The sequence below is a fragment of the Homalodisca vitripennis genome, unplaced genomic scaffold, assembly GCF_021130785.1.
Source record: "Homalodisca vitripennis isolate AUS2020 unplaced genomic scaffold, UT_GWSS_2.1 ScUCBcl_313;HRSCAF=2038, whole genome shotgun sequence".
In the NCBI taxonomy this organism is placed as follows: Eukaryota; Metazoa; Arthropoda; class Insecta; order Hemiptera; family Cicadellidae; genus Homalodisca; species Homalodisca vitripennis.
In genome coordinates this window covers 636,572-663,309 of record NW_025776583.1, presented here as the reverse complement: position 1 = coordinate 663,309, position 26,738 = coordinate 636,572, and the positions used below count along the sequence as shown (strand labels likewise).

Sequence of the window (26,738 nt, the reverse complement as noted above, 5' to 3'; positions counted from 1 at the left end):
TGTGTAACGATAGTAAAACTCAGAGCGAAACACGTTCTATCTCTCTGACCTCCCGCACGGATCTGACGGGAGAGAGAGGAAGGAGTGGTGGCCTCTCAGGTTCCACCAATCAGAGCTCTTAGATACTATTTACATTCAATCAAGGACGCGCTTATTCCAACCAGTGGGGAAGCGCGAAATTTTCTTGTTCAGACCTGGCTAACTCAGGTCTATTTATGTTACAGACTTCCTCTGATGACGTCACGACTACGTATTCCTACGTGTGTGGTGAAGGTGCCACGTGCCAATGTGAATAGTTGTTTTGAAATTAGAAATAGTATAATAAATTAGTGGTTTTATAAATTGTTTTATTTAAAACTCCTGGTAAGTCAGTAATCGTAGAACAATATAATAGACTTACCGCTTGCTGCCATTAACACACAGTGCACTGACCGTTCCAGCCGAGTGCACGGACAGGTGCGCGCAGATCCCGTATTGATCGAACCCCTATGCCCAGCTCTATACATCGACTCAATCATCACCACATCACACAATAAGGTATGATTCGTCTTTATTTTTAGTATGTAATGTTTTATTTACCACGTCATCTTGATTACGCGGGAAACCGTAAAGTGAGGTTATGTTCTGGTCACCTTCCCGCACTTTTCACAATTGAAGTTATGTTCCCCAGTTCCCGCCAACTGGGCGCAGCCATCTTGAATACGCGGGAAACCAAGAAAGTGAGGTTAGGTTCCCCTGTTCCCGCCAACTGGGCACAGCTATCTTGAATACGCGGGAAACCAAGAAAGTGAGGTGAGGTTCCCCTGTTCCCGCCAATAGCTATGATTACACTTGTGCGATTTTGCGTGCGCTTGAGGCATGCTGCGCTAGCGCACGTGACGCATGCGGAGAAGAGTGCTTGTTTTCCGGGAAAACAGTCTTCCTTCTGAATCGCGTGCTGCAAAGCAAGCAGTTCCATAATTTTGGATATTCGTGCGTCAAACCGTGCTGCATATATTTATTACTACAGTTGTTATTTGTTAGTTTTGTTTATATATTACAGTGATGTCTTCAGATAAACAAACTGTTGATTTTATAGAAGACTACAGACACTATAGTGTATTGTGGGACATAAAGGACAAGTGTTATACCAATAAAAACAAACTCAATGACGCTTACCGTGCACTAGGTGAGAAGTACAAAATGAGTGAAAAAGGTGTTAAATCCAAAATTAAAAACCTTCGTTCATATTTTTCAAAAGAACAACAGAAAATGTCGCAAAGAAAAAGTGGTGCCAGTGCTGATGACGTATATCAAAGTTCCTGGTTTGCCTACAAGCATTTGTTATTTCTCGGAGACTCAATCACTCCAAGAACGACGAAGGACTCCTTAGAGGATACGATCACCGAAGAAGTTGAAATTGGGGAAGACAATATACACGACAACATAGCAGTAAGTTTATTTCCTTTGTATTTAAATTTCAAATTGAAACAATGTGACAACAATCTTTGTTAGTAATAAAATAAAATAGAGAGTACTTTAATGAATTGCACATAATACAGTGGGTGTATATAAAAGAATTTGGTTTTTTTTGAAAATTCATATTTTATTAACTATCCTTATAAAATTCAAATGTTAATCAAACGAGAGCATACGGTTACAGATTTCTGATATTTATTTAGTGTAATTCAAATAAACAGCTGACTTCAGTAATTTGCTTTTTTAACTAACACTCGTACTTTGTTTACATTATAATTTCAGCCGATTTGTTTAACCCACCGTTAGTCCCCCTGTGAGAATAATTCTCACATTTTCGTATTTTTCAGCAGGCTGCGCATTCTATTGGTCATAGGTTCAAATCGTTCTAGGAGTTCCTCACTCTGTACACTAGGAGCGTTATGGTAGCTCAAACAAAACTTTATTGGATGCCGGTTGTCTGGTAGAGGGGGGTAGACCTGCCCATGTCGCGTCAGTGAGGAGAATCTTCTACTCGGGACTAGTCGCGTCACTGTTGTTGTGAGTTTTATCCTCTACACCCGACTAACCGCGTGACATTTTTATTTTATTTTTTTGGTTTAAGTGACATTATTTTACTTGCTTGATTTACATTAGTTTTTACATTAGATATAAGTTTTCAATATGGATCAAGACAGTCAGTTGTTGAGTTGGTTGAACAATACAGACGATGCTGATGATTCAGAGGACTCTGATGGACCCAGTGAACATGACGATGATGATCGTCACTCAGAAGTATCTTGCTCTGATGTAGAAAACTCAGATGAGGTTGATAATGATGTTTATATGGTTCCTGATATACCTGTTTCAACACCTGAACCAAATCAAGATTGTGGCACTTTTATTGCCATTGATGAACAATTTGGTTTACAAAATGATCTGCTACCCATAAATCATGTTGAGCCTTTACAGCCAGTTAGCTTCCAGAATGATATTCATGATTTGGAAACCAATGAGTATACTGTACTTGAACCAGGGCCTCCTTCCTCATGTCAAAGTGAGCTAACTGGGAGTAACCAAATTGGAATTGGTAGGCCTAGTGATTTTTCGAGTCAAGCTCGAGGGCGAGGTGTTGCTCGTGGACGAGTAACTAAGAGACGTGACCATGCTCCTGTTCGGTCACATGGCACAAGAGGTCGGACTGCTGTGCGAGGCCCTGGTGCTGTACGACGAGATACTCGTGGTCGAGGAAGTAGTAGCAGTCAACCTGTCAGTCGTGAATGCCCTCAGAATTGTTACATTGGGAAAAAAACTAACGTCATTTGGAATAAGTTTCATACCTCGAACACTACCAAAGCTCGCCCTCAAAACATCGTGACGAAATTACCTGGAGTGACAGGAGTAGCCCGTGAGTGTAAAACTATAGTAGATTGTTGGAAACTTTTTTTCCCTGATTCTATGTTGCAGGATATTGTGAAATACACTAATCAAAAGCTTTCCAAAATGAGTCAAAAATATACTCGAGGAGAACAAGACTGCCGACTTACAGATGTGACAGAAATATCTGCTTTTTCGGGCTCTTATATATATTAGGGGTCAAGGAAAATAACCATATTCATTTGGATGAACTCTGGACAGTTGATGGAACAGCGCGAGAAATTTTCATTGCTACTATGTCACAGAGAAGATTCCGTTTGCTATTACAGGCCCTAAGATTTGATGATGGAAATACTCGTGCTGCAAGGAAAAAGTTAGATAACTTAGCACCGATTCGAGAGTTATTTGATTCATTTGTAAAAACTTGTGGAGAAAGCTACAGTGTTGGCGAGAATGTTACTATCGACGAAATGATGGAGCCGTTTAGGGGCCGTTGCAAATTTCGTATTTACATGAAAAGTAAGCCCTGCAAATACGGTATAAAAATTTATGCACCCGTTGACTCCGCAACTTTTTACACAGCTTACATGGAGATCTACCCCGGAAAGCAGCCCAAGGACAGTCCTTTTACAATGGACAATGATGCAGCAAGTGTGGTGAAACGTTGCATTTCTATAATAAATAAAACAGGACGAAATGTAACAATGGATAATTTTTTCACGTCAGTACCTCTGGCAAATGACCTTTACGTCAACCACAGACTAACAGTAGTAGGAACGTTACGTAAAGACAAACGTGAAATTCCTGCAGAACTACTTGATGTTACTGGAAGGCGTAAATGACAAAATTGATGAAAAAAGTGGAAATGACATGAAACCCGAAATAATCACATAATGCAACTAAAGGTGGAGTAGATGTGGTAGACCGGCTGAAGACAGAATACTGTGTATCTAGAATTAGCAGAAGATGGCCGTTTACGGTTTTCAATGGACTTTTGAATGTTGGTGCTGTCAATGCGTGTATAATTTTCAAAGCAAACACGAACTCTGAAATGGCAAGAAGACAATTTCTTATGGAACTCGGCAAGGATTTGATCAAAAATCTTCTTTTGAGAAGAGTTGAAATAAAAACACTGTCGATCCCAACGAGACAAAAAATTAAAAACTGTCTTGGTAAACATGAAGAAGCCAATATTAGGAACCCAGCTGAACACACTTGTGCACAGGAACCTGGGAAACCCCCGAAATGTGCCTATTGCCCAAGAAGAAAAAACCGTTATACGAAGAATACTTGCGGAGAGTGTCAAGCACCCATTTGTAAAGAACATGTTGCTACCACTGTCTTAGTGTGCTCAGAATGTGCCAACAAAGAAGACTAAGTACGAAGTTAAGTGTTCTGGAAGAAAGAAAACAAAGACTTTTTCATATAACAGTAGGTATATCATTATTTGACTTACAAAAAAAAACTTAACTAAACTCATGTTTAATATGGCTAACTTTTATTTTATGTATTAATAAACTCTCTCTTAACTGTAAATGTGTTTTTACTCTACCTTGTTTAGCTTAAATATTATACTAGGGGTTGTATTAAATGCATTTACATTTACAAACGACTAAAAAATTAAGAAAACAAAGGTTTTTGACAATAATAGCATGAGTGAATCAACCTTTTTTTGTGTAAAAAGTGACTTTATTATGTTTATTATTTAAATATTAAGTAATAATGTCAGTTTTGTTAACAATATAGAGAATATTAAACAAAGTATTTGAAAAAACAGGGTGTGAGAAAAATTCTCCACAGCCGACTAACGGCGTTACAAAGCTTTACGGGACTAACGGCGGGTTAATAGATTATTTAACTGCTGTAGAAGGGATGTATATAACTATAATACAATTACGTGTGTACATTTATTAGTTTGATTAAATTGGATTGAAACACATTTTTTTGGATGAATAAATGTTTAATGATAAAAGATCAGTCATTACAGCCTTGATAACATTAATTTATAAAATTCTTTAAAAATTAGATAAAACAACGTTTTATTACATTATTTAAAATGTGTATTGTGTCTTCTAATTTGAAATAGATCCAATACCAGTTAAGAAATATTCCTTGAATTCTGATCGAACCTGTTTTGCTTTATTCGTCATGTTTCTGGGGGGTCTTCTAGGCGCTGTTAATCCAGTATCCCCTGCAGTATGCCTCCTCCATGTGCCTGGAATGACCTCTCTTGTATTAACACCTTCACGGTCAAACGTCCCTGGTGGAGTGTAGTTTTGTGAACACCACCGTCAGAAATACGTCCTTGACAACCAACATCAACGTATATAAATTTATAGTGGGCATCAACTATTGCCATCAAAACTATACTGTGTGTACCTTTGTAGTTGTAATACTCAGCAACAGTATTTTCCGGACGTTGTATTTGGACATGTTTGCCACCCAAGGCCCCAATGCAATGTGGATAATTCCAAACTTCATTAAAATCATGGGAAACTAATTTCCATTCGTCCTCGTTCGCAGGGAGCTGTAAAAGAAGATCTAAGTTAAATTTTCGAACGCTTCATAAAGGTGTAAACAAAAACTATGTATGTTTTTTTTCTTTCAGGATGAAGACCAACCACCAGAAAAAGAAGCACCTGAAACTCAAGATACAGCATCGTCTTCTTGTCGACAGCAAAAATTTCTCCCAACACCACAGACCTGCAGAGGAATTAAAAGAAAAATAGATGATGATGGGAAAAAAGAAGAGGCTGCCTTCGGATTTCTTGAAGTAGCAGCTAAATCATTATCTGAAAAGGATGACTGTTCTATATTTGAGGAGATGATAGCAACCCAGCTAAGGAAGTTGACTCCGCGTAACCAGGCAATTGCCAGAAATAGAATACAAAATTTGATTTTCGATTTTGAAATGCAGGAAATTAATAATTCTTTACAAAATAACACAGTAGCTCCTCAATATTACAGCCCCTCTTCAGATTCTTCTTATGGTACCCACTACGAACCTAACATTAGTTCCCAACTACAAATTTCCACAGAGAAATCCCAGCATCCAAGTAATGTGCTTGGGGAAGTACAGCAGTTTTTGTGTTTTAACCTTGATAATACTAAGAAATAAGTGTTATAGTAGGGTAATAATGTAAATAAAACACTTACCTTGACAAAATCTTGAAGTGCTTCAATTATTGCCTTTAAGACCCCCGGTATCATCGACGAAATCAATGGCTTAGATACTTTGAACAGGTACACCAAAGATGCAAATAAGTCACCTGTTGCTAAATATCTCACACATATCGCTAGTCTGATCTCAGGAGGAACAGCTTCTCTGAAGGTAGTATTTTTCTTCTCTATTTTTGCTCTAATTCTAAAAGGTTATAAAAGTTTTCTCTACTCATTCTGGTAAAATTTTTGAATAGAAAACTTTCATTCAGTTCCAAATCGTTCAAAATACCATTATTCCTCCTTTTCAAATAATCACACATCCACATAGACCTAACTTTCCTTTTACGTTTACGCACTTTTGACAATAATAAACACGCTACACTAATACCAGCTAACACAGCGTCACTGTCCATTTTAACACTAAATAATCATTAAAGACACTGCGTCAAGCATACAACTAACGCTAAAATGTAAACAGCAATGAAGCATGCGTCAAAAGAATGCTTGGAAAAGCATGCGCTTGACGCAAGACGAAACAAAAATTGAAAAGAAAGTTGAATCGAATATCGCACAAGTGTAAACATAGCTATTTCATGGGCGCCGCCATCTTGGTCACGTGACACCCTCTCGACCAATCAGGCGCGGTGCTCAAGGGGCGGGCTTTCTACTAACAACGAATTGTGCATGAGAAAGCAGAAATGCGGATGCTTCATGCCTTCCTTCATGGATTTAGTGGAACGACGGGTCAGGTAACACGGAATAAAGTTCCTGAAAGCTGGGATGAGACAGTCCGGTATGCTGTCGTGGTATCTGCAGATGATCGTAGTTAGGCCAGTCGAGAACCTAAACCCGTATTTGCGACTCTAGTAACTTGCTATAATTGTAACCGACCTGGTCACATGGCACGGAAGTGTAGAGCACCAAAGCATGGACATAACGCGAACCGATGACGGAGGGCCGGAAATCCAAATTTCAATAATAGACGTCATAGTTCTAGAGGGAAGTTTCACAACAGTGGTAACTCCGGATATGGTACAGGAGCACAAGGAAATATGTTTCAAAATGGGGGACGTACCAACGCAAACGTAGAATGTTACAAGTGCCATGAAAAAGGTCACTATGCAAATAAATGTTTAAACCAAAATGTGCGTTCGGAAAACAGGAAGAGTCTGGTAGCCTAAGAGAGCGTCGTCCTATCGTGCCTGATAATAGTATAAAACAGTTAGTCGTACCTAGTATAATAGCCACCACTAATGGAGATCTGATAGTAGAAGGAATAATTGAAAACAGAAAAGTACCTTTACTAGTAGATACTGGAGCTGTTTTATCATTGTTAAAAGAGGGCGTCAGTAGTCAACCTTTATTTCCTGAATATGATAAAGTTACAATAAGGGGCGTGACGGAGAGTCCATTGGAAATTTTAGGGATTCTAAAAATGGCAATAAATGTAGCAGGAAAATGCCAAACAGTAGTTTTCAGAGTAGCGAAAATAGAAATACCGTATGGGGAATATTAGGTCTAGACATATTAAGACAGTTAGGAGCTATTATAAATTTAAGGAAAAATTATATCCATTCTGAAGGAGACTCAGAAGGCGAGGAAAGTTCCTCTGAGGGGGAGGGTGTAGCTAAACTGAACCCTGTAGAGGAAGTACTTTGGCAATATGTTCTCCCAGAAAATTTAGTTGTTGATCCCGCGAGTGAGGTTCGTTTTCGGGCAATCTTGAAAGCATTCACGAACACCCGAGGCCTCACCCCGCCGGATATGATTTATCCTCACCGAGTCGATTTAGATACTTCTGCAATGCACGGAGCGCACGTGATTAGTAAAGTTTTTAAGGAACCTGGTGTTAAGGGGACCTGTCAGTGAAAAAACAAATTTAAAACAAAATTTTTTTTTTACTTATTTTAATTCAGTAGCTCTTCCTGAATACATTGATACCAAAAACATGTTATTCTGTGCACTTATTCACATTAAAAATTAGTTTTATTACTAAGAGTACACGAAGCCGAAAATGACATATGTTGGCCACTTCATATAGTATACAGTGTTATGGATGAAATCTACATAAAGCATTTTTTGGATCATTGCAATCAGCTGTTTTTATTTCAGCTACAATCCAGTTAGCAAACATAACCTCAAAATTGTAAGTCAAATTGTTGTTTTGAATAATATTTACTGTTTATTGTCTTAGTGTTTTTGAGAGATGGCTAGACTAAAAAAGTTTGGAAAAAGGCGTAATATTTCAAAAACTAAAACAAATAGTAGTGTTGTAAATAATAGTGTAAATAGTAGTGTTGTAAATAATAGTGTAAATAGTTGTTCTTCTTCAAATAATGTAAATAGCTCTACTAGCAGTGAATCTTTTCATAGCAATAGGCCTATGCCTGTCAATGAAGGTAGGCCTAGTATACCAAGTTCTTCAGCAAAGAAGCTCAAGAATATAAAACTATGTGCAGAAGAGCCTGAGTATTATGGACATAATTTCAAGGATGGTAATGTTTTAGTAAATATTTCAATACTAAACAAACAACTGTCAAAATTTGCGGTTTGTAATCAGTGTTTCTCTGAACTTTCATTAGAACTGTTTGAATATCCAGAAAAACGGAAAGGAATAGTGTCTAGATTATCACTCATATGCAATAACTGTGATGCTAATGTAGATTTTATGACTTCTGAAAAAACTGAAAGTGGTTGTTTTGAAAACAACATTAGGTTAGTGTATGCAGCGGCACAGACATTTTGTTCGGTAATGAACTTACCCCAACCCCCCTTGAGATTTGATAGTTACAATAAAGAACTGAGTAAATGTATTTCTGAAGTAGCTAAAGAAAGCATGCAAATTGCAAAAAGAGAAGCTGTAAATGAAAATGACGATAACAGTGATCTTAGCGTAATATTTGACGGAACCTGGCAGAAGAGAGGTCACTCATCATTGAATGGTGTGGTCACCGTGACAAGTGTAGATACGAGTAAGGTACTTGATGTTGAGTGTATGTCTAAGTATTGCAATATTTGTAAGGGTAAGCAAGTTCTTAGCCATGAAGGATGTCTTGCTAATTATAGAGGAGCCAGTGGAGGGATGGAAATAAATGGTGTTGTCAAAATATATGAGCGCTCTGACAAAGGTAATATTCCTACACGTTATGTGAATTACTTAGGCGACGGAGACAGTAAAGCCTTTGAGGTTGTAAACAATAGTAAACCGTATGGACCTGATATTACAATACAGAAACTTGAATGTATTGGACATATCCAGAAACGTATGGGTGGTAGGCTCCGAAGACTGAAGGAAAAGTACAAGGGTGTAACATTACCCGATGGCAAGCCTTTATCAGGAAAAGGAAGGTTGACTGATAATATAATAACAGAGCTACAAACTTATTATGGAACAGCCATTAGACAGAACTGTGATGATGTAGATAAGATGAAACAAGCAGTATGGGCTACTTTTTTTCATAAGTTGTCTACTGCAGACAAACCTCAGCACGGCCTATGCCCAGCAGGCACAACTTCGTGGTGTAAGTATAATCGAAGTAAAGAATTGAATGTTGAACCACCATTACCAAAGAACAATATACCATCTACAATCATGGAAGTAATCAAGCCCATCTATCAAGACTTAGCTAATCCTACCTTGCTAAAAAAATGTGTCCATGGAAAAACACAAAATCAGAATGAATCATTCAATAGGGGAACCCGGGGCGGAATGGGGTAGCGGGGCAGAATGAAGATGTAGATTTTTGAGGTCAAGCACGTGCTTCTACCTAGCGGCAATCACTGTAACTAGATCACGCCACTTCGGCTCGACACCGGCAGCCATGTTTAGTTAGTTTCGTTGATGTTTGCGGAGTGAGTGTGCTGATGATAGTTTTCGTGCTTCTGCGTTGCAAATTTGATCGGTATTGGAACCAAGGTAAGGTCAATTTACAGCTTTTAAGCTCAACTATCATTAGTGGATACTTGAAGTACATTTAATTAGCTTATGTTACGTGTAGTAGAATGTTTCTTTACACATCGTTTTTGAGTCACCATACCTCCATAACCTAAAACATATCACTGGGGCGGAACGGGGTGGGGCAGAACGGGGAAGTACCCCGTTCTGCCCCATACTCATTTTTATTGGTGACCATATTACTTAGGCTATTTTTTATATTTCAGATGGTTCGAGACTATAAAAGAAAAACGGATAGACAATCATGGTCCTACGAGTCTATGAATAACGCAGTTGATGCAGTTATTTCCGGCCAATTCGGTTACAAAAAGTCGTCTCAACAGTTCAATGTGCCCCAATCAACTTTGGAAAGATATGTAAAAAAAAAGAAAGAAAACCCTGACTATAAAATTAATAAATCAGCAGGAAAATTTCAAAAAGTATTTAGTGATGAGCAGGAACAAGAGCTAGTAACCTACTTAAAATCTATGGAGGCTAGGTTATTTGGTTTGTCAATGAAAGACTTGCGGGAATTAGCTTATCAATTAGCTGTAAGGAATGGCATTGGCCATAGATTTAATAATCAAACCGCAGGACAAGATTGGGTCTCAGGCTTCCTTAAGAGACATCCTACTTTAACTCTTCGGACACCTGAGTCAACATCTGGTGCACGAGCTATGGGGTTCAACAAAGTGTCTGTTGACAAATTTTTTTTGTTACTCACAAAAGTAGTGGACAAGCACAAACTAACTGCCTCCCAAATATATAACTGCGACGAAACTGGAATTACAGTTAACCCAAAGAGCAATTCAAAAATCATTGCCCTAAAAGGAAAGCGTCAGGTTGGGTTGTTAACTTCGGCAGACAGAGGAGAAACTGTAACTGCCCTCCTTTGCATGTCAGCAAGTGGAGCGTACATGCCTCCTATGCTGATATTTCCTAGGAAAAGAATGCAGCAGGAGTTTGAGATGGGATTGCCTCCTGGGGGTTGGGCAGAGGTACACAGCTCGGGGTGGATTACATTAGATACTTTTTTTGCATGGTTCAAGAAGTTTGTTACATTCTCTAATGCATCTAAAACATCGCCTGTTCTTCTTATCCTTGACGGCCACTCGACACACACTAAAAACCTGAACGTTATTGACTATGCTAGGGACAATGGAGTTTCCATGCTATGTATTCCACCGCATTGCTCCCAGAGGCTTCAGCCTCTTGATGTTGCATTTATGAACCCCTTAAGTCGATACTACAGCGAGGAGCTCCGAAAATGGCTTCGGAGCAATCCAGGAAAAGTGGTAACTTTATTCCAGATATCGACTATTTTTGGGGCAGCCTATATTCAATGCGCCAATATGAGAACTGCCATAAGTGCGTTTAAAGCTACAGGAATATGGCCTACTGATCCCTCCATCTTCAAAGAGGAAGATTTTCTCCCAGCAGACGTAACCGACATTCCTGTTGAAATACCTCCTTCCCAAGAGGCTGTCTTATCACCAGGAGAAGAACTGATCCAAGGAGGCGAAGAACTTATCCAAGGAGGTGAAGATCTTAACCAAGGAGGTGAAGATCTTAACCAAGGAGGTGAAGATCTTAACCAAGGAGGTGAAGAACTTATCCAAGAGCCTTCTCCGAACATTCCAGTTAAAAAATGCCAATCAGCAAGCTCAAATGATGTTGATGAAGTTTTTTGCACTGATAAGGAGCAAACACCGGCAAAGAAACCCCGGCTCAATGATGGATTGAGTGTCCCTGGATGCTCTCATTGGGTAGATGGTAACCAGGCCTCTCAATTAGGGGAAACATCCAAATTTGTAGTCTCACCCGAAGTTGTGATGCCAATTCCCAAAGTTAAGGCCACCACAAAGAGGTCAAATCGGAAAAAAGGGAAGACTGCGATCTTAACAGAATCGCCATACAAAAGAGAACTTATGGAGGCTATAAATGAAAGGGAAGAAAAAAATCGTATCAAGCAAGAAAAAGCAAGAATGAGGTTGTTTAAGAAGGAGAACAAATCGAAGAGTAAGGAAACTAAAGAAAAAAACCTGAAGAAACTTGAAAAAAGAAGGAGCAGAAAAATGAAGACAATGATGACAGTGATGATGATGCAGACTGTGCCTGTTTGTATTGTGGAGAGTTCTATTCAAAATCAGTAGAAGGGTGGGTATCGTGCTGTAGGTGCAAAAAGTGGGCTCACAATTCATGCGCAGGCATAGACAGTGAGGACGATGAAGCTGTATTGTTATGTGAATTATGTGACGATGAGGACTGAGAATAGGATTTGAAAACAATTGATGTTAGTTTAAGTAGCCTTAGGAAAAAAAGCTATGACAAAACACGTTTTAGTAGTTATAATTAACAATATACGTTTGGAGGGAAGTTTTTCAAAAATTTTGACATGTATTTAATGACCACCCCATTCTGCCCCGATACCCGGGGCAGAACGGGAAATTGTAATAGGTGTAATTTTCAAAATATAAAAAAAAATATTGATGTTTAGTTAAGATATGAATATTTTCTTGTTGTGTGCTAATGTTCAATAAACATGTATAAAATATTTCAGCCTTTTTAATCAACCCTTTTTACATGAAAAAAATATATATTTACTAAGTACCCCATTCCGCCCCGGGTTCCCCTAATATGATTTGGACGCGAGTTTCAAAAAATAATTTTGTTGGATTAGAAACATTGAAAAATGGAGTGTATGATGCTGTTATATGTTATAATGAGGGAGTTTTAGGAAAGGCAAAAGTTATGGAAAAGGTATGTGGAAAATCTGGTGCAAACTGTATTGTGGGACTAAAACGTCGATTTGAAACGGGTCTACGAAGCTGAACAGGCTATGAAAGAAATTGAAAAAAGGGCTCGTGCGGCAAGACTAAATGTAAAAAGAAGACTTCAAGACAATGAACAAGTATCCGATGATCCAGTCTATGGATATGGTGCTCATTAGTGGATATAAGTGCGATTATTGTGAGTTATAATCAATAATTTTTTTTATTATTGAATTTCCGAAAGTTGTGTATTTTATTACTTAGGTACCAATATTTCCTAAAGTATTTATTGGTTTTTTATGAAACTTTCACAAGTTATTTATAGTATTATTAGCAACAATAATAAGCTTTTTCTAGAAGATTTGAATAAATATGAAGTTTTTATAAGAGTTTTCAATTTAATTGTATTGATTTATTTATTTGATATAAAATACATGACATTAAAAAAAACCCATGCTACCAAAACTATTTATATTCCTTATTATTATTTTTAAAGAACTATACGACATCAGGTTAAAATGTCATGAGGTTTTATGCATTAGTTGCTGAGAAAAGTGTACCACAATATGTGTAATTTAACATGGGCGAGATAGGCACTGACAGGTCCCCTTAAGGGTAATACCATGGATTATAGTGTAGTATACCAGCAAAGTAGTGGTAAATTTGAGCAAAGAGATTTTGAGTTTATTGAAAGGGGTGCGAGTGGCCATAGCAGCCCCTGCTTTTGATGATGAAAAACGAGTAAATGTGTGTGTGATAGAAGAGGCGTGTAGAAGTCGGGAACTTCGCATCCCTCGTGTGAATGAGTTTTGTTTCTCCAAGGAGGTAGGCGTTCAGGGCCGACGGCCCACGGTACCTCCGACAGAGCCAGATGGGATGGAACTATGTGTTTGGAGTTCGAAGGTGACTCCGGGGCGCAGTCCGACACATTAGTTGCCGTTTTGGGAAAAGAAGTAGTTGACGTCAACGAGTTAACTGAGAGAAAAGTTGCTCATTTGGAGGGTGAATCCAAAGATGTTATACGTAAAGTTTTGTTAGAGTACAAGGAAGTACTTTACGATGGTAGGCAGAAGCTGGGTTGTACAAGTAGAATTGAGCATAACATTTATACTGGAGACGCCGCTCCAATCAGAAAACGTCCCTATCGAATACCCCAAGTACATAAACAGGAGGTGAAAGATCAAATTCATGATTTGCTGCAGAAAGATATTATTGAACCAAGTGATAGCACATGGAGTGCACCTATAGTCCTGGTTTTAAAGTGTCCTGTAGATGCTGGACCAGACTATAAACCATCTTGGCGTTTATGTGTAGATTTTCGTGGTCTAAATTCAGTAACTAGAAAAGATTTGTATAAATTACCCCAAATTCAAACCACCCTTAATTTTTTTTTAGGCAGGGTGCACACTGTTGAAACCTGTTTCAGGAAACCGGTTTCATGAAACGAGAAACTTTAGTTGCTTGCAACAGATAGGTTAGATTAACGCAGGGCTGTGCACACTGCGTTTAATGAAACTGTAGTTTCATTGATTTCTTGAAACTGGTTTACACGCAACCCAAAAAACAGATTTCATAATGGCTTTAGTTTCATGTTTCAAGTGATTTTACTACCATGTATGACTTAAATAAAGTATTAAAAGTGCTTTCCACAGTATAAAAGTAATACTATAGTGTCGATACTTATTTTTCCGATTTTCGGTACCAATACCAATGATACTTATATTCATTAAAATTATGTAACGTTTTTAATGACACATCTCTAACCTAATATATCGAAAAGAATTTGCTGTTTTAGTATGGCAGAAATTTCTTTCCAAGGGAAGTTAGCAGAAGCTGTCGAAAACCATCCTTGGTTCTATGATTTCCACCTAAAGAAATACAGCAATAGGGATAAAGTACAAGGAGCATGGCAATCGGTGGCACAAGAATTGAAGTCATCAGGTATTTATATTTATTATATTTTTTAATAAGTTTTTTTTTGTAAGGGTCAAAAACGCTGAGGTTATCATTGCCCTCAAGAAAGAATTGACACCTACTCGTATTTGGTAGTGTCAATTAGTTACATAAAGATTACATTGTATATAACAAAAATAGGAATTACGACAAGTAGGTGAGTAAATACTTTATACTTCAAACAAGATAACAATAAATATAACAAGGGAAAGACTGTAGAGAGGTCTTAACCTATATAAGGACTAAAAGATAAATAGAACATAAATAAGGACAAGGTACATAACATTAATTAAATAAACTGTAAAAACTTAACACAATTTACTGCCACCAAGTTAGCTGTAAAGGGGCTAATTTGGCAGCTGTCAAGATAATGATACATAAAATTAAATAATAAAATTTATAAATATTAACAACAATAGATAATCGGAATAAATAAGTTTAACATTATATTATATTTTATTAATCAGGGACGTTGCATTCAGAAAATACAGCAATCTTTGAGTTGACGTCTCGTCATCACAAAAAATATCGTTCAATGAAGCCGGCAGATTCGAGTTGCGCCTATGTACCGAGTAGCGAGGGCAGTCAACAAGCACATGTTTAACAGTAATGACAGTGTCACATGTGTCGCAGACCGGAGGATCATCTCTACTCATGAGGAAACCATGTGTGAGAAGCGTGTGGCCTAGCCGCAGGCGACACAACACAACCTCCTCACGACTCGGGCGGTTCGCTGTCTCCCAGAGTCCAACAGAGTCTTTAATGCGTCGTAACTTGTTGCTAACGACTGCCTGCCAATCGCTATTCCAATTGGCTTTCAGTTTACCCTTCACTACCGGAATAATGTCGGAGGAAATCATCCGTGCGGTGTAAGGCTGGAGTTCTAATGCTTCTTTAGCTCCTCTATCTGCTAGCTCGTTTCCGGATACTCCAATGTGTCCAGGTACCCAGACAAGGAAGACAGGAACACCTTCGGACTGAAGGAAAGACAAAGAGTGCCATATTTCGCGGATGATAATGTGTTTTAAAACATGTCGCTGATGGCTTGTAAACCACTAAGGGAGTCGCTGCAGATAACCAAATTTTAAGTCATAGGAAACGTTATATTTAGGGCCTTTTTGATAGCTGTTAATTCGGCCGTGAAAATGGAAGAGTCGTTGGGGAGAGGAAATCCGTATCGTCTTACCCCAGTGACAAAAGCACATCCGGTTCTACAACGTTCCTTTGACCCGTCAGTATAGACAACATCGCAAGGTGCGAGGCTGCCTAGTATTTGACGGAATTCTTGTTGGTAGACTGTTTCTGGAGTGCAGACATTTTTAAACCAAGAAAGATTTAAAATAATGTTTGGCATTGAGACGCTCCAGGGTGGGATATCACAATGTTGAACGACTTTAAACTGGTAATCGTTTAGGCCTATTTCATAAGCGTAGGATTTGGCCCTAACACCTAAGGGTGAAGAAAGATTTGGTCTCGCTAGGAAAGAATTATAGAGTGGATTTCGCAGGACCGGTTCAAACGCAGGGTTTTCTGGCTTCCCTGAAAGAGCGTGAACATAGTTTAGGGACAGCTGCTGCCGTCTATGCGAAAGAGGGGGTTCTCCCGTTTCTGCGAGAAGACTGTTAATAGGAGAAGATCGAAAAGCTCCAGTGGCCAGTCTTAAAGCAGAATTATGGACTGGGTCAAGCATTTTGAGAGCACTGGGTCTTGCGGACCCATATACTTGACATCCATAATCTAGACAGGAACAGATGGTGGCTTTGTAGAATCTGAGCATGCATGTCCTGTCAGCCCCCCATTTTGTTCCGCTTAAAGCTCTCAGTATGTTCAAGCGCTTCACGCATCGATCTTTTAGGTCTTTCAGGTGAGGCACCCAAGTTAGCCGGGTATCAAATGTGAGACCCGGGAATCTGATATTGTCAAAAGTAGTGATTCTCTGACCCAGCAAAGAGAGCGTTGGCTGCTCAACAGTACGCATTCTGGAGAAAACGATGGCTTTTGTTTCAGGTGGCGAAAAAGAAAAACCCGTAACTCCGCACCTCTGCTCAAGCCTGTTGATGGTAAGCTGTAAAGCTCTCTCCCCCACCGCTAGCTTCTTTGTAGAGATGTAAATAGAGAAATCATCTACAAACAAAGAACAGCGCACAGGAGGGGTAACGCAAGACGATATGTTATTGATTGCAATGGCAAACAGAGTACAGCTTAGAACGCTACCTTGTGGAATACCATTTTCCAGCGTGAATGAATCGGAAATGGTTGTCCCAAGTTTGACCTGTATGGTTCTTTCCGACAAGAAGCCCTGTATGAAAGAAACCATGTGGCCCCCTACACCCCAAGATATTAAAGCATTTAATATCCCCCTTCTCCAAGCTTTGTCATAAGCCTTGGAAATGTCGAAGAATACCGCGATCAACTGTTTTCTTTCAATAAAGGAATTCAGGATTGCCGATTCCAAGGCAAGTAGATGGTCACTTGTAGACCGGCCTTGTCGGAATCCGCACTGGGAAGGTGAAAGAAGATTATTTTTCTCCAGAAACCAAACAAGACGTCTGTTGACCATCCTTTCCAGTACTTTGCAGAGACTGCTAGTAAGCGAAATTGGTCTATAGCTTCCTGGAGAAGTTCTATCTTGGCCCGGTTTTTGGAGAGCGATAATGTGTGAGCGACGCCAAGAATTAGGGAATGTGTGTTCTAAATATATTCTATTATATAATTTTAGAAGATCTTGTTTTCCATCCTCCGTCAGGTTCCGCAACATGGCATAATGTATGTTATCGGGACCTGGAGCAGAATTTGATGTCGCCTTTAGTGATGAATCGAGTTCATCAATGGTAAAGGGAAGGTTTAAAGGAGAGTTGTTATTAATATTTAAATTTAGAGCATGTCTTTCTGTATTTGTTTTGAAATTTTGAAACTTCCTATTGTAAGATGACGTTTTTGAAATTTCCGCAAAATGTGAGCCGAGTAAATTAGAAACTGTCAAGGGATCAGTTACCACATCGGTACCATTTTTCAGAGCAATAAGAGCAGGTGGGGAGGTCTTACAGCAAACAGATCGAAGCTTCCTCCAAACATCAGATGCATGAGTAGTACGTTTTATTTGATCTGTGTAGTCCAGCCAGGACTGCCGCCGTCTTTGTCTAAAAACCTGTCTTGCTTTTGCCCGTGCTCTTCTGTACCTACTTAAATTTTCTTCATTCGGTGATCTGTTGAATTGTCTTAAACATTTTCGACGTTCCTTTAGAGCCGCCGAACATTCTTCAGACCACCAAGAAACCTGGCGTTTGTTTGGTGAACCCGAGGATTTTGGAATGCTTCGCTCTGCGGATGTTATAATATTAGATGTAAATAATTCAGTGGCTGTATTTATGTCGTTTAATTCGATATTAGTAGTTTGAGAAACTATGTTCTTTTTGTACTCGTTCCAGTCAGCCCTCTTAATTTTCCACCTGGGACACTTGCCTGTCAAAGACGGAAAGGATTGAAAAGCCACGGCAATGGGCGCATGGTCACTCCCTGACAGGTCGGGAAGTACGGACCAATGCACTCGAGTTGCCACGACCGGACTGCAGACTGACAGGTCGATTGCCGACTATATGCCAGTCCTAGGGCACATGTAAGTGGCCGACTCGTCATTGAGAATGACCGCTGCCACTTCATCCCACAATCCCGCAACCATGTTACCCCTCCGATCAGAATGGCTGGAACCCCAAGAGCGATGGTGTGCATTGAAATCACCAACCATCAAGAAAGGAGAAGGGAGTTGGCTGTACAGATCACGTAGATCATCAAGAGATAAATCAAAAGGGGAAGGTGGAATATATATGGAGCAGATGGTTAATTTAAACGGAACATCGATTGATACTGCTACTGCCTGGAGGTTTGTGACAATGTTCAAGGCTCTAGCATTAACAGAAGAATCTGCTAGAATAGCCACACCTCCACAGGCAATTTGTTGGTGATGATCTAGGCGAAAGATGTCATAACCATTTTGTTTGAAACGAGTATGAGGAGACAATTTTGTCTCTTGTAGGCAAATAACTTTAGGTTTTTTTTTGTCTTTAGAAGTAATTTGAAGTCTTCAAAGTGGCTTCTCAAACCATTAATATTCCATTGTAATAGCATTTTATATTATATTATATATTTTATTTTGTGCTAGTTCATCGTAATTTTTTTTCTTTGTTTAGATACAGGACGGAAGTTACCTTGAACAGTTTGGAACTCTGTCTGTATATCCAAAGGGTCCTCAACCATATCATCATCAAGTGATAATTGGGAGGATCTGGACGAGGATGGATTAGTCTTTTTCACTAAGAATTTAGATCTATGTTCTGATTTTGCTTGTATGTTCTTTTTTAGTTTGTCGGCGAGTTTTTTCCTCTCTTCCAAAGATAATGCGGGTTTCGTATTTTGTTGCACCTTATCTCTGAAAGTAGGAGTAACTGTTGAGCGAGCTTGAATCTGTGTGCTGGACTTTGTATGGGGCGTGTGGACTGCTTGGGAAGGATTACTGGTGGATGCCAACGGATGTTGTCCGGTACCGGCTGCAAGCTGCTTAACCAAAGCAGCAACCTGCTCTGTTAAATTGAGCACCATACCCTCCAAGGCGGTACATGACGGGCACTGTGCGGATTGGACTGGGGCTGAAGCAGCTTCGGAGTATGAGACTCCCTTTTTAGGGGTTGGAGCGATTCTTCTCCTGTACTCTTTGCGGGCTTCGTTAAAGGAGAGTTTGTTAAGAGTAACGATCTTCAATACTTCCTTTTCCTCTAAGTAAACTCTACACTCCTTCGAAGTGGCCGCGTGTTTGCCCTTACAGTTCACGCATCTGACGTCGTTCTTGCAACCTTCCTCTTGGTGGCCTTCATCGCCGCAACGGGAACAAGTCTCAGGGCCCGAGCACGTCTTAGTAGAGTGCCCGAATCTCTGACAACGGAAACACCGCTGCGGATTTTTAAAGTATGGCCGTACAGTCAGGGACAAGTACCCAGCCTTAATAGTTTTTGGAGGTTGGGGAAAAGCAAAGGTCAGAATTAGACCAGGGGTAGGAACCTTTTTCCCATTCTCCGTCCGAAGCATCCTAACCACATCGGTTACCATTTCACACTGCAGCTCGTCCTTGAGTTCTTCCTCACTACACTCCATCAGGTCACGGCAGAAGACGATCCCCTTGGAGGTGTTCAGTGAGGAGTGCGGTTGAACGACGACTTCCACCTGATCAAAAAAGCTTGTCATCTGAAGGAACTTCCTGGCTTGGATGTAGTTTGCAGCCTCCACCAAGATAGTTCCATTTCTCAGTTTGCTTACAGATTTAGGCTGACCGCCTGAGGAAACTAAAGCTTTGTTTATTAAGAAAGGACTAACCTTCGTTAGAGTTTTGCCCTCAACCTTATGGCTAACGATTAGGTATAGTGGAGTTGGAACGTTCATATTTTCTGCGTTTACTTTTTCTTCCACTTTCCTTTGTTTTATGTATGATTCATTTTCAGAATCCGACAACTGTCGCTTTTTCTCTGGATCATTAGGATCTCTTACTCCGAATTCTTGCCCTAAGGGTGGGGTGTTTTGAGTTTCCATAGATAAGGTCACCAGCGCATCGTGTTTAGTAGTGCGGGCCGATTCACCGGGAGCGGGCATGCCCTCGGGTGTCCCACAAACCGTAGCTTGGGGGACAACCCTACCTCAGTTCCCCGAGGCCCGGTTTCCATCGATTACCAAGTCGGGAATACGCGCACAACTTGGACTCGCACGTGGCAACAGGGGCTCCGACACCCCTGCCTACTGAACACTTCCTGACCAAGGACCGAAGTGGCTGGCTTCTGAACCAGTACATGACCTACGCCTCGGCAGAGACAAGCTCACATCAGCTCTCACCGACACCAGATAGGGCATCTAGTGCCGGCTTAAGCACTCCCAGCGAGCCATGCACTGGAACGGTCAGAGGACGGGTACTTATAGACCCTGGAGGGGGATTTGGTAGGAATTAGGGAATGGTTAGGTGGGAAGAGGCAGTTTAACGTCATACCCAGGACGGTATGTTCAAACGTTTCATGCATCGATCTTTTAGGTCTCTCAGGTGAGGCAAACAAGTTAGCCGGGTATCAAACGTGAGACCCAGGAATTTTATTTCCTCGACGTTTGTATTCTCTGTCCCATCAAAGTTAGTGTTGGCTTCTCCATGGTTTGGAGCCTAGAAAAGACCATTTTCTTGAATAAGAGGATCAGAAAGAGTTTTCCCGAGTCTTACTTGGATGGTTGTCTGACAAAAACCCATTTATGAATGCCACCATGTGACCACCAACACCTCAAGATATTAATTTATTTACAATACCCCTTCTCCATGCAGTGCCATAGGCTTTCGACAGGTCAAAGAAAACAGCAGCTAAGTGTTTTCCTTGAATAAAAGAGTTTAGGATGAACGTCTCCAAACACAACAGATGGTTAGCAGGAGACCTGCCCTGCCGAAATCCACACTGAGCAGTCGCCAGAAGATTTGTTTTTTCCAAATACCACACAAGCCTTCTATTGACCATTCTTTCAAGGACTTTGCAGAGGCAACTAGTAAGGGATATAGGCCGATAGATACTTGGAGACGCTCTATCCTGGCCCGGTTTATGTAGAGCGATATATAATATGTGAACGACGCCAAGATGTAGGAAATACATTTTCTAAATAAATTCTGTTATATAACGTTAAAAGGTATTTCTTAATTTCCTCCGTCAGGTTCCGCAACATGGCATAATGTATATTGTCAGGACCTGGTGCGGAGTTTGATGTGGCCTTAAGGGACAAATTTAGTTAATTTATGATGAAGGGAAGGTTTAAAGGGGAGTCGTTATTTCGATTTCAATTAATAGGCAACCTTTCCTGAGAAGCTTTAAAATGTTGAAAGTCAAGGCAATACGACGACGTCTTGGAAACTTGCTCAAAGTGAGCCGAAAAGAAGTTGGCAACTGTTTGAGGATCTGTCACTATATCACCGCAATGTTCTAGACAAATTATGGAAGGCGGAGAGGGCCTGCTGCATACTGAACGTAGTTTATTCCAAAGATCATACGTAGGAGTAGTTCTCTTTATGTTATCAATATAGTCTAACCAGGACTGTCGCCGACTAAACCTGAAAACTTGCCTTTGCTCTCGATCTTCTGTAATTTTCAAGATTTTGTGCCGTAGGACGTCTGTTAAATACCTTAAGACATTTTCTACGGTCTTTTAGAGCCTTCGAACATTCCTCTGACCACCACGGAACTGCGTGACGACTTTTGTTTCCCTGAGGACTTGGGAATGCCCAATTCGGCCGCTGAAATGATGCAGTTACTATTTCAATGTCAGTATTTTGAGTATTAATGGTTAGAGGATTTAAGCTATTTCTAAATTCATTCCAATCCGCTTTCTGAATTTTCCACCTTGGAGGCCTGTCGATTGCAGAAGGAAGCAATTGAAAGGCTATGGTAATGGGCGCATGGACACTCCCTGACAGGTCGGGAAGAACGGACCAGTGAACCCTGGTTCCCAAACACAGACTGCATATCGACAAATCAATTGCCGACCACACGCCGGTCCTAGGACAGATGTAGTTGGCCGACCCGTCATTGAGTACGACCGTTTGCACCTCATCCCACAACCCCGAAAGCATGTTACCCCTCTGACTACAATGACTGGAACCCCAGGAACGATAATGTGCGTTGAAATCGTCAACAATCAAGAACGGAGAGGGAAGCTGATTGATTAGATCGCGCAGATCGTCAAGGACCAGGTCGTAAGGTAGAGGTGGGATGTATATAGAGCAGATTATTTTAATAGGAATGTTTATTGTTATTATAATTGCTTGTAGATTTGTAACGATGTTCAAGACTCTGGCGTTCAAACAAGAACCCGAAAGAATCGCAACACCGCCACAGGCTATTTCTTGCCGGTGATCTAATCGAAAAGTGTCATAACCATTGATTTTAAGTGGTATGTGAGGAGCTAATTTGGTTTCTTGAATACAGATTATTTTGGGCCTTTTTGTATTTATAAGTAGTTTTAAATCCTCTAAATGACTTCTTAAACCAGTAACATTCCACTGAATAAGCATGATTTTATTTTATTATTATAATGCATGCAATAATTTCCTTCTTTACTACATAGAGATTTTTTTTCTTTGTTTTGTTACAGGGCGGAAAGTTCCACATAACGTTTGGAACTCCGTCCGGAGCTCCAAAGGATCCTCAACTGTGCCATCATCATTGATGGACAGTTGAGATAACTTAGAAGATGACGTGTTAAGGTTCCTAACAGGCACTTTTGACCTGTTATCGACTTTAGTTTGAATATTCTTCTTAAGCTTTTCTGACTATTTCTTTCTCTCTTCTAAACTTAAGGCAGGTTTCAAATTTTGCTGAATTTATCTCTGTATGTAAGACCTCCTGGTGAAGGTTTAACATAAAACTGGGCAATAGGTTTAGAGGAGGTCTGAACGTCTCGGGGAGATTTACTTGGCAGGACCACAGACTGTTCCCCAGTACCTGCGGCGAGGTGCTGAACCAGAGCAGCCGCCTGCTCAGTTAATGCACGCACCATACCCTCCAAGACTGTACATGAGGAACACTGTGCGGTCTGAACAGGGACGGATACAGCTTCAGAGTATGAAACTCCTTTTTTTGGAGTTGGGGCGACCCTCCTCCTGTACTCTTTACGCGCCTCGTTAAATGAAAGCTTTTCGATAGTCATGTTTTTTTTATATTTCTTTTTCTTCTTTAAAAATATTACACTCTCTTGAATATGTCGGATGTTTTCCCTTGCAATTGATGCATCGCGTCTCATTTTTGCACCCCTCCTCTTGGTATCCTTCATCACCACAGCGGGAACATGTCTCCGGGTTCGAACACACTTTACTTGAGTGCTCGAACCTCTGGCAGCGGAAACACCGCTGGGGGTTTTTAAAGTACGGCCGCACAGACAGAGACAAATAACCGGCTTTGGTTTCTGGCGGATGGGGTTTTGCAAAGGTTATAATGAGACCCAGGGTAGGAACCTTTACCCCGTTTTCGGTCCGAACAATCCTGGCCACATCTGTCACCATCTCGCACTGCAGCTCATCCTTTATTTCCTCTTCACTGCAGTCCATAAGGTCTCGACAGAAAACGATTCCCTTGGAAGAGTTCAGAGAGGCATGTGGCTGGACAGTAATCGCTACCTGGTCGAAAAAGCTCGTCATTTTAAGGAACTTCTTGGATTGGATGCAATTTGCAGCCTCCACCAGGATAGTTCCATTCCTCAGCTTCCTTATAGATTTAGGTTGCCCTCCACAGGCTACTAAAGATTTGTGGATAACGAACGGGCTCAGTCAGGGTTTTTCCATCTTCCTTATATCTTAGCACAAGAAATAAAGGTGTAGGAATATTTATCTCATCGTCGGTTTGTTCTTTTTCCATTTTTCTTTGCTTTTTTTGATCAAGCTCACATTCTGAGTCAGACAACTGCCATTTTTTCTCCAGACCACTTTGATCTCTTGTTACTACGCTTTGCCCTAGTTTTGGGGTGGTTTCGGTTTCCGTAAGTATTTTAACCAGCGCATCGTGTGTAAGGGTGCAGGTCGAGATACACCGGGAACGGGCACGCCCTCGATAAAACTGGGTCCCGTGGGAGCCCAGGTTAATCAATCCCAGATCCCCGGGGCCCGGTGTTGACTCGTTTAACCAGACTGGGTATACTCGCACGGCCTGGGCTCGCACGTTGCAGCAGGAGCTCCGACACTCCTGTTCAATACACTTCCTGACCAATTGAAGTGGCTGGCTTCTGAACCAGTACATGACTTACGCCTCGGCAGAGACAAGCTCACATCAGCTCTCACCGACACCAGATAGGGCACCTAGTGCCGGATTAAGCACTCCCAGCGAGCCATGTACTGGAACGGTCGAACAGAGCGGGTACTAATAAGACCCTGGAGGGGGATTGGGTAGGAATTAATGAAATGGTTAGGTGGGTGTGGGCAGTTTAACGTCATACCCAGGACGGCGAGAAAATTGATGGCTACAGTTTTTTGGGATGCTAAGGGCATCTTGCTCGTTTAATTTATGGAGCGTGGTACGACCATTACAGCTGCAGCTTACTGTGAAACCTTAAAACGGCTACGACGAGCGATTCAAAACAAGCGTCGTGGTCTTCTGACATCTGGTGTTGTTTGTCCATGACAACGCGCGCCCTCATACAGCTCAAAGAACAAAAGAACTTTTGGAAAAGTTCAAATGGGACGTTTTTGACCACACCCCCCCCCCTATAGCCCGGACTTGGCTCCCAGTGATTTCCATCTTTTCCCGTACATGAAGCGGTGGATTGCATCTCAGAGGTTTGCGAGTGATGAAGAGCTTCAAATCGCTGACAGGTTGGCTACGTTGTCAGATGGCAGATTTTTTTAAGGACGGAATTTCAAAAACTGTTAAAATATATGATAAGCGATTGAATTTGTACGGTGAATATGTAGAAAAGTAGAGAAAAGCTGTAGTTTTAGCATTTATATAATAAACTTTTTGTATCTCAACTGGTTTATTTTTTATTTCAAAACGGAGGTTACTTTGTGGACGACCCTCGTATGTTAATATGGAAAAAGATAAGGCGCAGTGCTCCCCTTAACTCATCCGTTGCCTCCGATTCTGATGAATTACAAAAGACAGCTTCTTGTTTTGATTTACCGGGGAAAGCACATGCCTTAGACACAACTTACTCTCCTTCTACAGGAGTGCACCAAACTTCAACCATGTCAGGTACATCATCCACTCCGGGTCACCCTACTAAAAGACAGTGATCGTCTAACACAGTCAGTTCTTATAAGCCAAGACACCCTGCTTCAAACAACATTACCAAGAGAAGAGTTAGTAAAACGTAAAAAACAACCAGATGATTTGCGTTCAAACACACAGGTCATCATACAGAAACCTGCACTTCAATGGAATAAAAATAAAAGGCAGAGAACTGTCATTCCTGATTTTGAGTCAAGTTCAGGACTTACTGATAATGTTAAGAATCTGCCAAATAAGTCACCCGCATCTTTATTTGGTCTGCATTTTCAAAAAGATCTAATTGATCATATTGTCTTCCATACAAACTTGTATGCTACTCAGCGAGACGCATACAAGATTCCAAGCTGTAACAGAAGATGAAATACGTTTATTTATTGGAATGAACATTTATATGGAGATGAAAAAGCTTCCCAGTTATCGTGATTACTGGTTATCTGCTCCGGACTCCCACGATTCCTATATTTGTGAGCTAATGACTGTAAATAGATTTGGATGGATACTAAGCAAAATACATTTTAATGACAATGCTTGCAAACCTGAGCGTAGAGGAAACAACTATGATAACCTGTATAAGATTAGGCCAGTGTTTGATTATCTCTCAACATCCTTCATACCTTCATAGATCATTACAAGTCCCAAAAAAAGCTTGTTGTTGATGAGTCAATAGTGAAATTTAAAAGCCTAAAACAATACATTAAAAACAAGCCAATCAAGCGAGGATTTAAAATTTAGATGCTCTGTGACCAGACAGATTACAACCTTTGTTTTCAAATTTATCCTGGAAAACAGACTGATAGTATTGAAGTTGGGCTTGGGTCCCGAGTTGTTCTAGATCTGTGCAACGATTTTACTGGCAAACATCATATGTTGCTTATTGATCATTTCTTTACTAGTCCTGCACTACTTATCGAACTAAAGAAAACCCAAATATCTTTGCCTGTGGAACGGTAAATCCTCAAAGAAATAATATGCCTCAACTAGCAGAAGATAAGAAACTTAAGCGGAGAGTTTGACTGGATGCAGTGTGATGAAGGTCTTACAGCATTCAAATGGAAGGATAACGAGTTTGTTCATTTACTGTCTAACTATCATGAGCCTTCGGACACACTAACAGTTCAAAGAAGAGAAAAGGATGGAACCTTAACTGATGTTTCTTGTCCTCATATCCTAAAAGACTATAACAACATCATGAACTATGTTGATAATTTTGACAGACTGAAAGGGGATTATGCCTTGGATAGGAAATGCAGAAAATGGTACTTAAGAATCTTCTTTCACTTAGTTGATGCATCTATTACAAATGTTTTATTCTCAACAAACTCCTCG

The 26,738-nt window shown here is 40.4% G+C and overlaps 2 protein-coding genes across 2 annotated transcripts; both read left to right on the top strand.

Moving 5' to 3' along the window:
• Positions 1–1,151: 1,151 nt before the first annotated feature.
• Positions 1,152–5,991, top strand: LOC124370731. Its single transcript, XM_046829032.1, has 2 exons — positions 1,152–1,431; positions 5,420–5,991. Exons 1-2 carry the CDS (start codon positions 1,183–1,185, stop codon positions 5,927–5,929), a joined length of 759 nt encoding a protein of 252 aa, XP_046684988.1. The 5' UTR covers positions 1,152–1,182; the 3' UTR covers positions 5,930–5,991.
• Positions 5,992–9,685: 3,694 nt separating this feature from the next.
• Positions 9,686–12,307, top strand: LOC124370730 (MFS-type transporter clz9-like). The gene has a single exon (XM_046829031.1). The coding sequence runs from the start codon at positions 10,135–10,137 to the stop codon at positions 12,058–12,060; it is 1,926 nt and encodes a 641-aa protein (XP_046684987.1). The 5' UTR covers positions 9,686–10,134; the 3' UTR covers positions 12,061–12,307.
• The last annotated feature ends 14,431 nt before the right edge of the window (positions 12,308–26,738 follow it).

Excerpts from the sequence above, each read along its gene's own strand:
- LOC124370731 (XM_046829032.1), top strand. The coding sequence starts at position 1,183 with ATGAGTGAAAAAGGTGTTAAATCCAAAATTAAAAACCTTCGTTCATAT. Across the intron at positions 1,432-5,419 it reads ATATACACGACAACATAGCA|GATGAAGACCAACCACCAGA; the intron begins GTAAGTTTATTT and ends TTTTTCTTTCAG.
- LOC124370730 (XM_046829031.1), top strand. The coding sequence starts at position 10,135 with ATGGTTCGAGACTATAAAAGAAAAACGGATAGACAATCATGGTCCTAC.